The 17804-nt window shown below is 37.4% G+C and overlaps 2 protein-coding genes across 2 annotated transcripts; one reads left to right on the forward strand and one right to left on the reverse strand.

Moving 5' to 3' along the window:
- Positions 1–336: 336 nt before the first annotated feature.
- LOC107618206 (zinc finger CCCH domain-containing protein 14) lies at positions 337–4032 on the forward strand. Its single transcript, XM_016320198.3, has 3 exons — positions 337–765; positions 1158–1218; positions 3074–4032. The coding sequence occupies exons 1-3, from the start codon at positions 678–680 to the stop codon at positions 3801–3803; spliced, it is 879 nt and encodes a 292-aa protein (XP_016175684.1). The 5' UTR covers positions 337–677; the 3' UTR covers positions 3804–4032.
- A 677-nt stretch (positions 4033–4709) lies between these two features.
- LOC107619710 (protein NRT1/ PTR FAMILY 7.1) lies at positions 4710–6664 on the reverse strand. The gene is made up of 3 exons (XM_016322005.3): positions 6606–6664; positions 4974–5150; positions 4710–4794 (listed from the first exon to the last, which is right to left on the reverse strand). The coding sequence occupies exons 1-3, from the start codon at positions 6662–6664 to the stop codon at positions 4710–4712; spliced, it is 321 nt and encodes a 106-aa protein (XP_016177491.1).
- Positions 6665–17804: the final 11140 nt, after the last annotated feature.

Genomic DNA, 17804 nt, shown 5'->3' on the forward strand with positions numbered 1-17804 from the left:
AATTATTAATTTTAATTAGGAACTAAAGTATGTGGTTCGAAATTTTTTTAGGACCAAAATGGATAAATACTCTACGTATACACACAGTGAATTGTATAAAGTATATATTGAAAATGTTGGAATATATATACAAATAAACTGATTTTGTAACTAATTTTTTATTTGGTACGGTAAATTTCATTTTGGTGTGTACAAAAATATCAGCCGAATGATCCAATATGAAGAAAAGGTGGAAGAGTTGGGCCTGGCCCGTCATGTTACCCATAAAGCGGAAAGGGAAAAAAACAATAGATTTGGATGATGTAGCAACTAGCAAGCGATGATGTCACGTGACGTGGGGCGCACGCGATTGTGTGTGGCGGTCACCCTTTCCTTTCTTCTCGATATTCCCCTTTTCCCTTCATTTTGCAAATTTTTAAAAAATAAATAAATAAACGATGCATGAGAGAGATGAGATGAGATGAGGCGCAGAGAGAGCGGCACGTGAATTCAATTACAGCGAGTGAGCGAGTGGGTGACGACCCTCTTTCATTCTTCTTTGTTTTTTGCTGCTTCTGCTTCTTCTCCTTCTTCTCCTTGGGTTTGGAATATCGAAGCTGGTAGAACCCTAGCTAGGGTAGGGTTAGCGTTTTCTTTTTCTTTTTCCTTTTTTTTTCCCTTTTTTTTTTGGAGCTAGAATGGATCGCAAAAGGGGACGGCACGAACACCCTTTCAACGGCACCGGCAATGGCGCCTCCAAGAAATTCAGGCCACCTTCAGCTTCAGGTTCGTCTTTCCCTTCCTCTTTGGATTCAACACAATGCTTCCACCTCTATATTTTTGTTTTCCCCATTAAAGTTTTCTGCACTTGTTTTATGTTTCTGTTGTGCTTCTATTGTTATTACCCTCTTTACCTGCTAGCTCCAATTAGGTTATTTACAATTTATAAATAAATAAAAAAAAATAAACTGTACTGTGTTGAGTTCCTGGGTATTGGACTCTTCAATTATTATATGCTCGCAGAATAATCCGTATGCTTGAATATAAATGAGCTGATGTTTGCTTAAATACTCAGAAGTAAGGGTGTGGAGAAAAGGTTATTGGATGTTATTTAAGTTTGAAGCATAAAAGGTTAACCAAATTTTAACGGAGGGGACTTAATTAATGTTCTGTAACAGAAATGGAGTCTTTTCCAACTGGTTTAGGAAGCAAATTGAAGCCTTGCACAAAGTTTTTCAGGTTCAAATCTTTAACTTATCTAAAATAAAATCTAATGCAATTACATATATTTATAAATTCCATTGGTGTTGCGGAAAAATCCTGATAACAATCTCACCGAGCATAATCCATTTGATTTGACTAATGAATTGGGTAGTCAGAGCTGTGATACAGGTTCTACTTCTAATCCATGATAACCAACAAGACTATGAACAGAAATTGTTGATTCTCAAGAAAAGTTCTGTTAAGTGCTTGCCAGGCTATAATAAAATAGAACGCCATTCTATCGGATGCAAAACTTGATCCACATTTACAATACACTACAATTCTTTGCAAGTAAAGAGGTCTGATGCAGATCACTGAAATGTTCTAGAGCACTGCATGGCTTAACACATGCTCTATCAAGAGAACAAAACAAAATTTGATTGGAAGCATTCATAACATACTTCATTTTGGATATGTTTGAATTCCATATTGCTTGACCTCTCATTTTCTGTTTGCGTTCAGAACAATCTTTGTTTTATGCTTGATTTTAATTTTTCATTTGTTTAAATATACGTGCTTTTGCTTTTATATATGAAATCACATCGTAGTATGAATGAAACTAAAGTCCGTATCAGGTATATGGCGTTGGAAATTATGTATTAAGAGTTTTTCTTTATTTTAAGATCGGTTTCTCGGGTCTTTCATGCACCCAAATGCCCCCAAGAATACTTAAATGCTGCAGGTTGGCTTATTTTGTTTCTAGACTAGCTTCCTGATTGGAAGATTGTTCCAGATAGATTATATTTCCATGTTTTGGCAGTGTTGCTGCATGAAGGGTTTTGTTTACATGTTTGTATAATAATGCATTTGGGTTGTAGGATGTTGTTAGTGTTGATTTGGCCATACAATTTGATTCCTTGGTTATCTTGTTTCATAATATTAAAGTTTGAAATCATTCTGTTGTTTCTCAAAACAATTTGAAGATGAGAAAATACTCTTTGATGCTGAATCTTTGGTACTTAAGAATTTTAATTCTGTTATTGCTTTTCTTTTAAAAACGTGGCATTATTCAACCTATATATTCTATTTTTCTTTTATATGATGCTGTATATGTACCCTTTAAAAGGTTCGTTAATCCATTGAGGTAGGAGAGTTGAAATTGCATTTTCAATGGGACGTAATATACATTATTTCATTGGTGTATGAGGCTTTAAATTGCAATTTCATGTAATAGTGTCTGATTGCAACCTGAAGTATAAGTTTCTTTTTTATGAGATGATAGCTTATGTTTGCCAAACTGAATTTGTTTGTACTATACTACTATATGATTAGATCATTCTATAAGAGAATGAAAAGTAATTTAAAATTTATGATATGTTGTATTATGCAGAGGCACCTAGATTTTTCCATTTAAGCAATATCATCTCAGCCATGCAGTTTTCTTCCCCCCATTCACATTTTCATTTTGTGATGAGAACTAGATTATTTCTAGGGTGCCGTCTTGTTTGTGATGTGCTGTTAAGTCTGGACATTCCTCTGTGGTCATTGTGATTATCATTTTATTGCTTAATTTCATTATCACTGTTAAATCTGTGGTTTGCTCTGCTAAAACTTCTCATATAATATTCAATTGGTATATGCTTAACCAAAGGAAAGTCTTTATTCGTTCAATTAAATAAAAACGTAAGGTTAGGTTTAATGGCAAGCATTGTTTATGCATTCTGAAGGGATTATCTTAAGCCGTGCAACTCTGGTGGAGGATTGATTTCTGTTCACAATTGAAAGAACTACACTTGCAGTTCACTTAGATCTGGCTCTATCTACACAATTTTTGTATTGTTATTTGTTAGTATGTTGATCTGATGTATAAACACTTCCATCTTATGTGCAGCACCTCTGGCTGTCCATTTGGTGAGGGATGCCATTTCTTGCATTATGTTCCTGGTGGCATCAAAACCGTTCAAATGATGAATGCTGGTAGCAACCCTGCTCTTCCTCAAGTTAGTAGAACACCACCTGTTCCTCCATCTTTCCCGGATGGGTCTTCTCCTCCAATGGTTAAAACCAGATTGTGCAACAAGTATAATTCAAGCGAAGGTTGTAAATTTGGTGACAAATGTCACTTTGCCCATGGTGAGTGGGAGATTGGCAAGCCTACAATGCCTTCATATGAAGACAGACAAAGGATTGGTGGGCGAGTTGAGACTCCAGCTCATGGAGCTGCTGCTGGCTTTGGCGCCTCAGCTACCGCGAAGATTAGCATCAATGCTTCCCTTGCTGGGGCTGTTATTGGGAAAAATGGTATCAACTCGAAGCAAATCTGTCGTGTAACAGGAGCAAAACTTTCTATCAGGGAACATGATTCTGATCCTAACCTTAAAAACATTGAGCTTGAAGGAAGTTTTGATCAGATCAAACAAGCAAGTTCCATGGTCCACGAACTTATTCTGAATGTTAGTTCGGCTGCTGGACCTGCAAAGAAGAATGTCACTTCATATGGTCCTGGTTCAAACAACTTCAAAACCAAGATATGTGAAAAATTTTCAAAAGGCTCCTGCACTTTCGGGGAGAAGTGCCACTTTGCCCATGGAATAGAAGAATTACGCAAGAGTGGAATGTGATTTATGTTTCCTTTGCCCTTGTTTTCTCTTAGCACTTTCAGGACAAACACTTATGATTAGTTTACGTGGTTTTCTTTAGTGAGGATTGAATTGTGCAGAATTTTCTAGTTGAAATTTTTGTCAATTAGCTTCCAATGTGCCACATTATCTGATTTTAGCTTCTAATATTTTGTTATCTTCTACCATCATCAACTTTTAATATATCCACGTATCTAAATTGTTGGTCCAAGATTTGGTTTCTGCTCTGTATTGCAGGCTTTGCTATATGCTTTTAAGTTAGGCTTTACTAGTATATGGTCTATATTTGAAAGATGCATTTCTTTAAGTTCGTTGAGTAATAAACTAATACTAGCTGGTTTCTGTCTTTTCGAAAGATGATCAATTCATAGGATTGAGTGGAAAATAAAGATTTACTTGATGCGAAGATATGAAAATTGTGTAGTGACTTTGTTATGGCATGTATCTGTATCATACAATTAATTGACCTAAGTCAATACATACATGTTACTTCACTTGTCATACATATAGTAGATCTCACCATCACTCATAAAAACAATTATTCAACCAATCAATTCCTAATGAATACTATACAGTATTGCATTTTAATGGATCCTCAATCCATTTTGGTGATAAATTGGCATTTGAATAATGGGCAAAAGCGTTAATTACACTCACTACAGCAACTTAATGTAATTCAATATTATGGCGATAAATAGTTAAATACAGGTGCACACTAGGACACTGCATATGTCAAATGCTGACATGCTTGCCGCTGGGCGCTGGCAAATGTTGGAGTTCATCACATCACCTTTCTCAACAAACAGAGAAGCCATTTCTGTGAATACAACCGAGTAGATTATTGTGCATAGCCACACCGGTAACATTCTTAGCACACATTTTGCTTCCTCAACTTGTTACCGTGCAGAGTCGCCACCGCTTCATTGGACTCGCCTCGTCATTGTCTGTCATCGGTGTTGCCTTATCCATGAATCTGCCAAATGCACGACACAATATAATCTAATAGTTCTGTTAGATATATAACTATTTATATGTCTCTTCTTGTCGACTTAAACTTTTAGAAATGATTTAATGACATTATACCAAAAGGAAATCTAAAATTCTTGTTAAAAAAATGAAAAGTGAAAAAAAGCCTATGCAAATGTTACTTACATGAAATCATCGCTATGAAGACTCTTTCTACTCCCTTTGATGGCGGATTTAGCGCCCTCAACCTCGAAAAGTTGGTTTGCCTTAACAGGAATAACATCCCTTTCACTACAAGAAAGTCGTCCCATAGCGTCGAATTTATTGACGAAATAAATTCGACGGTATAAATCTTGCCGGTAACTGTTTACCAATAGATTTTTTCATCCGCCGTTAATTACTGGTAGATTTAAATTTTTTATTGCGAAATTTTAGAGCTTGTTACCATCGGATTTATTCTCCGGTAAATTCGACGATAATATATAATTTATTATTAATAATTAAATCAATAGTTACTGGTCGATTAACTGATGGTAAACTTAAATTTTAATTTAAAAAAAATATTTGAAAATTCACTATATAATTTTAAATATTTAAATTTAATAATTTCTAAACTAACAAAATTTAAAATTTTAGAATTTTTTTATAATAATTTGTCTATAATTTTTCATTGAAAGTTCACAAACAAAAATTCTGAATACAGAAGATGAACTAAACAATTTTTTTTATCTCTTTTCTTTTACTTTGAAATTATTTCATTCATAAATGGAATCTATCACTTATATGGGAGCTAAACAATGACAAATCAAGCCAATGTGTTATAGCTCAAATGGCATAGTCTCTCCATACTCAATTAAGAGGTTGCGCGTTCGAGTCTCCTATCTTTGGTAAAAAAAAAAAAAAAAAAATGACAAATCAAAAAGCTAAAGATCCAAAATGTAATTCTTATATAACTTGCAATTCTAATTCAACAAATCACAAGATCGTCAAATTGAATAAACACCTACACCCTAAACAAATCACAAAATCATAGGAAAGCTGAAAACAAAAAATTACAGAGCATAAAAAAAGTATAAATGTTCATTTGTACAGGCAGTACACAATCAAATATCATGAGAAAAAAATTAATTACTTTTCTTATAAAACATACACACACCGATAACATAAATAGAAACCATTACTATGTTATTCTCCTTGTTCTTAGATTCTACATGTTACAAAACTGCAAAACCAAATTTAGTGAAGTAACTTAACTTAATTCAGTATCACATAATGTTATATGAAATAAATTACCATTGGGGAATAAAAACACAAAAACAAAAGAAAAAAAACGAAGTAAAACAAAAACAAAAAAATGACTTGTATTATATCATCCTTCATGATGTCGTTTTTCGCTATTTTACTGTCAGTAATTGCTGGAAATCAAGTGGATGAGTTGCAACTTGAATTAAAGGATCGCAAAACACTATGAAAACTATGAAATATATAATTTTTACCTACAAAAAGAGTGCACAAACAGAACCATAACTTAACCAGACACTGTAAACACCGACAACAACTATAATAGTTCATAAACCACAACAATGATATGAAAACCGTGCATTTCAACTAACAAGAAACTCAAGCTACTTATGAAATGGCTAACACCCTCTTTTTCCTAACCATATGAGCTACTCTTTTTCATCAACAACACAATCTACTAAGAGAGAAGATTCAGCTACTAACAAATCTTACTTCATTTTATCTTCAACTCAAATGACTATCTCATCCAAAACATATATAAACAAAGAAAATAAAATAAGAAAAGAGAAATCAAACCTTTGAACCACTTTATAAGCCTGCCTCTTGAAGAGAAAAATGGTAGTGAAAAAAGGCATTGCACTAATTGCTTGATTAAACGACACAGGAAGGCACTTCAACGACACGTTCCCAAACACAACGGTGACACAGAAAACAAGATTCAAAGCAGAGATCTTGAAGAACTGAAAAATTATTAGCAAAAAATTTAACAAGTCAACAAGAATAATGACAGCAACAGCAACAATTACTAACAAATCAACAAAAACCACAACAACAATAACTACGAGAATTGAATAATTATTAGGAAAAATTTTAAGTAATCAAGAACAATAATATCAAATAAATATAATAACTGCAAGAACTGAATATCTATGCAATAACAACATAACAATTAACAAGAAAAATCAGCAACAAGAAGAATAACTAACAGAGACTGAAGAAGAACAATAAGCGACGAGATGCTGTTACAGCAGAAAGGGGGTTAGGACAAAAAAGGGATTAGGGTTTTTCATTAAAAAAAATGAAAACAGAATGAAATATGGAGAGGGATGAGAGTAACCTACCTGGACGACGGAGGAGAGACATAACTCTAGCGACAAAGGGAGCGGCAGCGGCAGCTCTTTCAACGGTGGTGGAGACAAATGGAACAACTCCGTTTAAGGCAACGAAACATGATCTAGGCAACTTGACGTAGACTTTGGAGGAGAATGGAGGTGGGCAGCACTGGCGGAAGGTGGTCGGAGGTACTGCCGGAGGATGTTGCAGGGGAGAGAGAAGAGAGAGGAGAATGGGGGAGAAAGAAGGGTGTTCTCGAAAGTGAGGGGAGAAGACCGCGCATTTTGAATTTATATCAGTTTACCGTCGGATTTATCGGCAGATAAATCCAGCTGTAAGCATTGCGTATGACCAAAACACAACGTTCTATTAATTAAGATTTACCGGTACATAAATTCGACACTAAATTTAACGGTAATTTCGACGCCAATTTTTCTATATCTTTCTCCAATTATTACCAGCGAATTTATCATCGGAATATTAAATCCGACGATAACCTTTTTATCCTACGAATTTATTGTCATATATGCCGGTAAATGCCATTAACGCCTGCCGTTAAATCCGACAATATTCAATGTTTTTCTTGTAGTGTTTTTTCAGCAAAAACAACGAAAACTGGGGCAACTCTCACCAGTGGCGGAGCTTAAAAAAAATTTGGGGGGGGGGGGAAGGAGGGGTCAGATAGAAGATAATTGTCGAGATATTTTTGATATGGACCATTTAAGATAAGCTCGTCTAACCTCGTGTCTCTGATTTGGGTGATATTGCCAAATTTGAAGTCGTTTTCCAGGGTCTCGTTCCAAAGAATTAAAGTTGAACTCATCAGATGCAACTCTTTAAACTTTTGAAGGTTGTATCTCACTTTCTTCGTGATTCATTAAAGTATAAGAACTATTTACAGGTGTTAAATATTGTAAAAGTTATATGTTCTCCTTCTTGAATATTAGCCTTCCTCTTAAAAAATGTATCAATTCTTTAATTTTTCATGATTATTTTATATAAAAATTTGAATATATATCCTATAAAATATGTAAAAAAAAGTTAGAAAGGCAAATATTAAAATTTATAATATTTATTAAATTTTTTTATCAATTTATACAAATATAATAATATCAATACTTATTGAATATTCTAATTTTTTTATCATATAAAAAATTAAATTAAATAAACAGTAAAATATAAAATAATATTAAATTACATAAATAAAAAATAGGGTAAAAAACTGAAATAAGCCATGGCGAGATACATATTACACGATTCAGCCAAAATAAAAATTGATTCACCAATCAACCAATGCACAAATTAATGTAGTTCGAATCAACTCATTTCAAACTTGAATCCTATGTAATTCGAATCGATGCAATTCGAATTAGAGCTACTTAATTCGACACAACGTGATTCGAATTAGCTTGAGTAGGTAACCCTATATAATTCGAATCTTGTTGATTCGAACTATTCTTGTTTCGCCACTAGTAGTAATTCGAATTGACCTGTTTCAAATTACACTAGATTTTGCTATAAAAGGAGTTCGAATCCACCCCATTCGAATCACTTCCCCACTCTCAGACCCACAAAATCCCAGAGAAAACGACCAGATTCACTCCGACAAAGGCTCGAGCAGACTATTTAGCTGATGGAGGACGATCCAGGTAGACTATATCGGTTGGATGGAGTGGCTCATATTGCCGGGGTCATCAACGACGAGGTTAGTGGTTTTTTTATTTTTTCCTGGTGCTGTATTTTTGTGGTTCTGCACGTGGTTTTTGTTGGTGGTATTGCATGTGGTTTATTGAAGTGGTTTTGTTTGCGGTTTGGTAGGCAGTTTAATTTAGCGGTTTCCGTTACTGGCTTTGCATGTGGTATTGTTAGTGGTTTTTGTTTAGTGGTTTTGCATGTGGGATTGTTAGTGGCTTTGGATGTGGTTTATGTTAGCGGTTTACATTAGCGGTTTGTGTTAGTGATTTTTGTTAGTGGTATTGTGTGCGGTTGATTTTAGTGGTTTTGTAGACAAGTTTTGTTGATGATTTATGTTAGCGGTTTATGTTAGCGGTTTATGTTGGTGGTCTTGGATGTGGTTTATTTAGTGGTTCTGTATGCAGTTTATGTTAGCGGTATTCTATGCGGTTTATGTAAGTGGATTTGCATGCGATTTTGGTAGTGGTTTATTATATTGCTTTTGTATGAGGTTTATTATATTGCTTTTGTATGCGGTCCATGTTTTGACAGCCCCAGCGTTGCATCTCGAGCATGCGGCGGCAGCAGGCCATGCGACTCGATGAGAGATACGTTTCGTACTTGCAGATGACCGGATTATACCATCTTGCCAGGCTGAACGATAGATGGTTCCAATTAGATGAGCCCCTTGTCAGTGCATTCGTGGAGCGGTGGCGTCCGGAGACGCACACCTTCCACATGCCGTTCGGAGAGTGCACGATCACACTTCAGGACGTGGCGTACCAGTTGGGGTTGCCAGTGGACGGGCGCTATGTCAGTGGTTGCCTTACAGATTTCCAGATATACATCTAGGGTGGCCGTCCTGCTTGGGTGTGGTTCTAGGAGTTGCTTGGAGTGATTCCTCCTCTGAGCCAAGTTCAGAATTTCGCTGTAAACTGCACCTGGTTCCAGGAGACTTTTGGGGAGTGCCCCGCGGGAGCCGATGAGGAGACTGTACGGCGCTTTGCTCGTGCATATATCATGATGTTGTTGGGTACTCATCTGTTTGCCGACAAGTCCGGCAACCGCATTCACATCAGATGGCATCCCTACGTAGCTAGGCTTGAGGAGATGGGTACCTACAGCTGGGGGTCTACAGCACTAGTATGGTTGTACCGGTGCATGTGCCGAGTGGCGAACAGATATGTGGTGAAGTTAGCAGGCCCACTTCAGTTACTTCAGTCCTGGATCTTTTGGCGCTTTCCTAGGTTTAGGCCTGCTGGGTATGATACGTGCAGCTGGCCGTTGGCCTCAAGGTACCCTACTCAGACTTTTCTATTTCAATTTAAAATAGTTAATTCCATGTTCGCTTCTTTTGTTATACAAATCTGTCACACTTTTAATTAGCTATAACACCAATATGAGATGCAGGTGGTCAAGTTACAACCCTTCCGGTAGCGAGAAAGGACCTAGAGTGCAGATGTGGAGACTGAAGATAGACATGTTACAGGCCAGGGATGTGAGTATACTAACCGGCTATGTTTATTTAATTAATTAAACTTTATGACTTTGGATCATGAATTGGCCTGACAATGTTTGAATCTTTCTGCAGTTTATCTGGATGCCCTATAGCTCCCTCGAGGTACTGCAGGTTGTCCATCCGGAGGTGTTGGAGCCTCGACATACGGCGATGTGGCGGTCTATGACGTCACTGATATACTTTGCCGTGATAGAGTGGCATCAGATAGATAGGGTTTTACCGCAGTTCGGCGGAGTCCAGCCCCGTCCGCAGCCCGCCCTGTACATCGACTTTCTGATGTCGAAGGACGGGAGAGGCGGTGATCGTTGGTTCCGTCGGCTCTTCAGTTCTGGCATCTTCATTGGGAGAGCCGTGCGGAGCACGTTCTTCGGTTCGATGTTGTTGCAGATCCTGGACCCTCACATGACTTCCTGCAGTGGTGGACGTAAGATGATACACCTGGTAGACGTAAGGCTGCCAAGTAAGCCATGAGTAGGCACAGCATGCCAGTGCATGCGGACACGGAAAATGAAGTGCCTGGAAGTATCCGCAGTCACATGTCTGAGATCCAAGTGAGACCCTGTAGCTACCCAGTGAGAACGAACCAGTCGGAATCGTCTCTGCGACGGTGAACTCCGAATTATTCCTGTCGTACAAAGTCACCGTGAAGCACCTGGCCGTCTTCAAGTTGGCCTCGATACACTTCACCAAGTGTTGACTGAATTGTTGTCCGGTACCCAGCTGGGCCTCTGCCTCTCTCCCCTTGCGGACAAATAGTTCGGCCAACCTTCCATATGTTGCCTTCACCAGCAAGCACACAGGGAGGTTTCTGACACCCTTGAGGATTGAGTTCACACACTCAGAGATATTTGTTGTCATGTGCCCGAATCTCCGGCCCTCATCACAATGCTGTGTCCACAATGATTACTCAATCCGGTTCGCCCAGCCACACATCGCCGGGTCTTCAGACCGCAGAATATCAAACCAGTAATCGAACTCTACCTCGGTCTTAGCGTACGCCGCGTTCACAAGAAGCCTCATTGCGTCTTTGCCCTTGAAGGTTAGGGTGAAATTTGCTGCTACATGTCGAATGCAGAATGCCCGGTATGCAGATGGAGGTAGCCAGCCTCCGTCGGGAGCCTCAAGCGCGCCCTTGATGCCATTATTCCTGTCCGATATAACCAGCAGACCCGGCTGCGGTGTCACGTGCTGACGCAGGTGGGAGAGAAAGAAGGACCAGGACTCAGCATTCTCACCCTCGACTAGTGCGAATGCAACAGGGAGTATGTTGGAGTTCCCGTCCTGTGCAATCCCGACAAGCAACGTTCCCCCATACTTGCCATACAGATGGGTGCCGTCAATACTAACCAGCGGCTTGCAATGACGGAATGCCTCGATACACGGTGAAAACGTCTAGAACAGTCTGTGAAAATAAGCTTGAGACTCATCCAGTTGTCCACCAACTCAAACAGGGCTCGTTCTAAGGACTGCAACAGTACCAGGCATCGTCAACAGGACTCCTAACATCCACCTAGGGAGCTCGTTGTACGACTCATCCCAGTCACCATAGATGACGGCAACAGCCTTCTACTTCGCCAACCAGACCCTCCTGTACGTCGGCCTAAACCCAAAGTGTGTGGCCGTGGCATTTAAGAGCACCTTGATGCTGATGGATGCATCAGCCCTAACCATTGGCATAATGAATGCCGAGATCACATGATAATCCAAACTCCTGTGGTCGCTGGAGATGGAGGTCGCGAGACACGTATGCGGACCATTGTAATGTTTGACCTCCCAAATACCCTTGCGCTGCCGGAGACTCAGCCGAATCAACCATGTGCACCCATTCCCTAACTCAGAACACTTACCCACATACCGGCGACAGTCAGACTCCACTACCTTGTACTGTACCCCTCGGCGGATACTGTAAGTCTTTACACTTAACAGGGCCTCATCTTTATCCTGAAATTGCTGACCAACTTGGAACTCTGTCAGACCTGCAGACCCTTCCGCATCTCTAGCGCCAAATCCAGCAGGCTGCCCAGGAAATCCCTCCTGCCTCATGGCATCCAAGTCCAACGATGAAAAATGTGGAGGGTACTGCTGTGTGCCAGAGCTAGAACCTCCTCCCGCCCCTGCAGGCTCACTCGCTCCAATATCATCGTCACTGTCATCAACAATCATATCCGGCTCGATATCATCGTCCTCTGGATCATCCAACAATCCATCTTCAACCCCAGCCGGTGCAGCACACTGTAAAGAGGTCGGCAAAAAATCCCCAGTTCCGACCTCGTCGCCTACACTGCCGTTGAGATCAACAGCGAACGAAGGGGAGGCGACAGGCTGGACGGGTGGCTCGTACGCAGGGACGGAGGAAGAAGCAATGGCAGGTCTGGAGCTGGAACTGGCTACCGTGGCTAAAGTGGTGGTATTCCGGTTCGAACCCCCCGAGTTGGATACCACATCAATCAACTTTGCCAACAGCTCTGGTGTCCTCACTTCGGAAAATTGCCGGCGACAATGAAACACGACCTGCAAGTCCTCATCACTCCCGATCGTGAAATAATCATACTTCACGGTCTCTTGGAGCACCGTGATTGGAATGCGATAGAAAAACTTCTTAACCCGTTTCACACCTTCCAGACCAAGTTTTAGCAGTACAGAGCTAACAAGGTCATCATAGCTCATCGTAGGCCTCACGATAATACAGAGAGGATCCTTATCAGTGAACTTCACACTGGAACGAGTTTTTCTCTTAATCGATCCTCTGTGATGAACCAACACTACAAAACTCTCCTTACTAGCCATCTTACCCCTCTAATGAGAGCAACTCACGTTTACACCATATATATATACAAGTCCGGTCCTCACTAATTCGAATTGTACAATGTGTAATTCGAATCAACATCATTCGAATTACATAGGACTTGGCACTAGGGAGTAATTCGAACCAGTTCAATTCGAATTATGTTGAATTCACGTGTGATAGTAATTCAAATTGCATCAATTCGAATTATGCCGAGTTCACGTCTGATAGTAATTCGAATTGCATCAATTCGAATTACATTTAAGCCAAGTTCGAAATGAGTTGATTCGAACTACATTAAATTGTGCATTGGTTGATTGGTGAATCAATTTTTCTTTTGGCTGAATCGTGTAATATGTATCTTCTCATGGCCTATTTTAGTTTTTTACCCTAAAAAATACCTAATTTTTTATATTTGAACTCAAAGGTAGAGGGAGTGTTGCTTATTGAATACAGAATTGCGAAATGCGAATACACTTGGTTCAGTCCAAATCTAACATGTTTTGAATGTTTAAAACTAAAAATTATTGTGCAATAAAAGCAAGAGATGAAGATTGAACTTTGGTATTTTAAGTCATAGTAAAGTATTTGAGCCAATTAAACTATTTTTTTTTTTTAAAAGTATTACTAATTTTTCAACAAAAGTTTGGAGGGCCATGACCCCTTATCTCAACTAAGGACGATAGTGCTAAACTCTATATATATCCACATATATTCAAAGATAGAAACTCGTGTACAAATTATCTTCACTTGAAGTTGACGGTTAAAAATTGTTAGATAATTTGACATGTTTGACTAAATTGACCTATAACGATTTTTAACTATCAATTTCACGTAAAAATATATGCATACATGAGTTTTCACTATATTCGAGTTGTTAAAATTGGTTTTCCAGTAGGACCACGATTCACATTTGGATATTTTAATTTGAAATTGAAAGTATTACCAGAACAAAGATAATCTGAAAGATTGTGCAGGTTAAGTATCGACCCAAATAGGAATCACCGAGGAATGCTTCAATGAGTGAGAACATATAACTAAAGTTAATATACCTTATCAAGTGTTACAAAACCAGTATAGCTAATTGGGTGCGGCGATATCAACTGAGAATGAAGAAGTGGCCATTCTTGGTATGTTGTGGACTAACACATACATATTAAATGAACTAATAATGTAATGCAGGAAACAAAAGGAGGGAGCTACCAGAAACAAATTAAAGCGATGATAAAGAAATTAATTGTTGGAAGTAGTGTTGGTGATAATATATAGGGCTGTCAATGGGTAGTGTAGGGTAGGATTTGGACTCTATTCTAATCCTATCTGCGGGTTGAAAATTTTATTAAAACTCTACCTTATTCTATTCGCGGGTTGATAATCTTTCAACCTTAACCCTACCCGCACCCTAAAATTTTAAATCCTATCCTACCATACTCTATCCGCAGAAATATCAATTTTTTTCAAAGTAAATATAAAGTTCAATCATTTCGAATTTTATACATATTAATAACATAAAAAATAAAAAACTAATGTTCTAAATTACTAAATTAACTAACTAGTTTTAGTGGTTGTTCATTTATTGTAAGTCATTATATAAGGGAGGTTGTGAGTTCAACTCTCACTTCCTTCACTATATATCTAATTTTTATAAAATACGTGTTATATATGAGGTGCGGGTAGGGTAGAGTAAGCCCTACACCCGTACCCTATCCTACCCGCAGACATACCCGGACCATACCCTACCCTACGCGCAAGCATATCCGGACCATACCCTACCCAACCCGTTCCCTCTTACCCTATCCAAACGGGTTGGACCGGATTGAGTACCCTTGGGTAGGGTATGAATTGCCAGCCCTAATAATATAGTTGAAGAGGAATGATTACCCTACCCGCAAGTATATCCGGACCATACCCTACCCAACACGTTCCCTCTTACCCTATCCAAACGGGTTGGACCGGATTGAGTACCCTTGGGTAGGGTATGAATTGCCAGCCCTAATAATATAGTTGAAGAGGAATGATTGGAAATTGATAATACTGAGAGAAAGCGACCATGCCAGGTAGTTAGTCCGAAATTTAAAAGGTGAAATTCCAACCATTAACACTCAACTAAAAAAATAGGAGTCTTTTAGAACAAATTATAAAATTTTAATTTATTCTATTTTATTTATTTAAAAAACTTAAAAAGAAAAATATGATAATAAAAAGTAATTATAAAAAATTAACAAGAATAGTGAAAGAAAAAATAAAACTAAGTTATATTCTCTTTATATTTTTGTACCTTTTCTATTAGCATGGATACAAAATACATTAATTTAGTGTCTCTAGACACAATGTCTCTATTCATGTCTCTATTTTAATGTTCCATCTTTATAAATAATTACGGTCATATTTATTACTTAAATTTTGATAAAATTCAAACTCTTAATTTTTTTTTTTTTATCATTGGATTATGTTTGCATCAAAATTAACATTTACTTTTAGATGCTGATATGATATTTATGGACGTAATCTCATTGGATTATTTGCTTTTAGATGCATGATAAAATCGAAGTGGAACTGTGGGAGTGGGGACATTGGGTTTTCTCTTTCAACCTGAAAATGGATCCAATTTCTTTCTGAAGTCCTCTTCAAGCTTTTATTTTTCTTGGATTATTTGATAGCCTCTCTTCAATATCACATTTGAATTGGGGGGTCACATGAATGTAACTGAATTTTCATTCACTTGAGCCATGAACTTAGCTCCAATGAGGCCAGGGTCACACATAAAGAATGGTATATCTATCTAGCTGTGCAAGGAACGAAATAAGGCCTTCAATCTACTATTAGTTTTAGCCAAATCTCGAACTCAAGTGCACTTATTGTAAAGCAAAGATTATTAAAAGGTTTGTAATAACTGAGGTCACCAATTTTATGAAAGAGTCTATATTCCAATGTTTGTTTACATTCAAGCTAATTGCTTAAATAATTGAAGTAATTTTCTAATTTCAATTAAAAATAAGTTATTATTTTTATTCATAAAAATTTAAAATGCTGATAAATTTATCTAAAAGCAATATATGCATTTTGAATTGCATATTTTAAAAATTAATCCTTATAATAAGGTTATTAACTTTACATTTTGTGGTTCAGTTTTTTGTATATTATAAATTAACGTGTGTTATTCAATGATATTTGATTGCTATTGTGTATTACTCTACTATGGGCCTGCTCCAAATTTTTGAAAGAAACAAAACGTCTTTAACGTTTTGTGGGAGGATGACTTTTTTTTTTAATAAACAAAGCAAAACGACGTTGACGAATTGAATAATTTTTTTTAAAATTTTGCATGAAGAAAACGTCAGCGACGTATTGTGTGATTTTTTTTTAATTTTATTATAGGCAAAACGTCAACGACGTATTGTATATGGATTTATTTTTTAATTGTCATAAAGGAAAACGTCAATGACGTTTTGCTAGAAGATATATTTTTAAAATATTTTTTGGTCAAAACGTCGTTGATGTATTGCTAAAAAAGTAAAAATATTAGTGACGTTTTGTGAAAACGTCAGCGACGTTTTGTGCTAGGGGGAATAAAAAAATATAAAAGTAACTATAAAAGAAGTGCTGGATTGTGTTAAAACGTAAAAATGGAGTATGAGACTAAAGTTTAAGTGAAGTAATGAGAGCTTTGTTCTACAAAATGTTCTAAGTTTGAGAGAGTGAAAAAAATTTGTGAGTGAGTGTGATGAGTGTATAAAATGGAGGGTTATATTAGTTTCAAAATATATTACAATGGTCAGATTTTATCTCATACACATGAAGGTGTGAGTTTTTATGTGAGAATCCATGTGTTATTGTTGTTCCTCTTTCAATAACATATGAATGACTTAAGAGTATACTTTCTCAAAGTGTAGATCATCAAGTGCAAAAAAGAGTCATAAATATTCTGTATAGGCAGCCTGTGCTAGTATTTCGTGGTTTCAGCCAATTTCAAAGAATGCATGTGACTGATGAAGTGATGCGTGATCATCTTTTCTATCTTTTCCTAGTGAATTTGCATTTAATTTGATTGAGTTTAATCAAGAATTAATTATCTTTTAACCACTATGAATGTTACTTTGAGTCGTGTGCAATTCTGTTTATTTTAGGTAGCATTTGGTTGGATTTGATGAGTTTTCGCAGAAAAAGAGAAGAAGGCTATATAGGGCAGGAATGGCTTAGAAGATGGAGAGGAAGCTTGCACAAATGGAAGGAGCACAAGAATTAAAGGAGATGACCAGCGAGGAGCGATGCGTGCGCGTACCTAACGCGTGCGTGTGATTTGGAGATTTGCACATCGACGCGTGCGCGTACCTGACGCGTACGCGTGACACGCAAAGAAGACCATCGACGTGTACGCGTGACTGACGCGTACGCGCCACATGCGCCACATGTAGACAACGCAGAAAACGCTGATTTATAATTAATTCTGATTTAAACTTTAATTTTTATAAATAGGAAAAGATATTATATTAATTTTAGAAAATAGATTTTTAAATTAATTAGGATTATATATAAAAGAGAAAAGAAACTTCTTTTCTGGGGATTATTCCACCTCAGCCCAATTTACAGTTTACCAGAATCCTAGTTTTCACTATTTTTCCATAAGCAACTAAACATCCACTGTTAAGGTTAGGAGCTCTGTCTATTGTATGGATTCATACTA

Source organism: Arachis ipaensis, chromosome B9 (assembly GCF_059453495.1).
Source record: "Arachis ipaensis isolate K30076 ecotype BB chromosome B9, ASM5945349v1, whole genome shotgun sequence".
Taxonomy (NCBI): domain Eukaryota; kingdom Viridiplantae; phylum Streptophyta; class Magnoliopsida; order Fabales; family Fabaceae; genus Arachis; species Arachis ipaensis.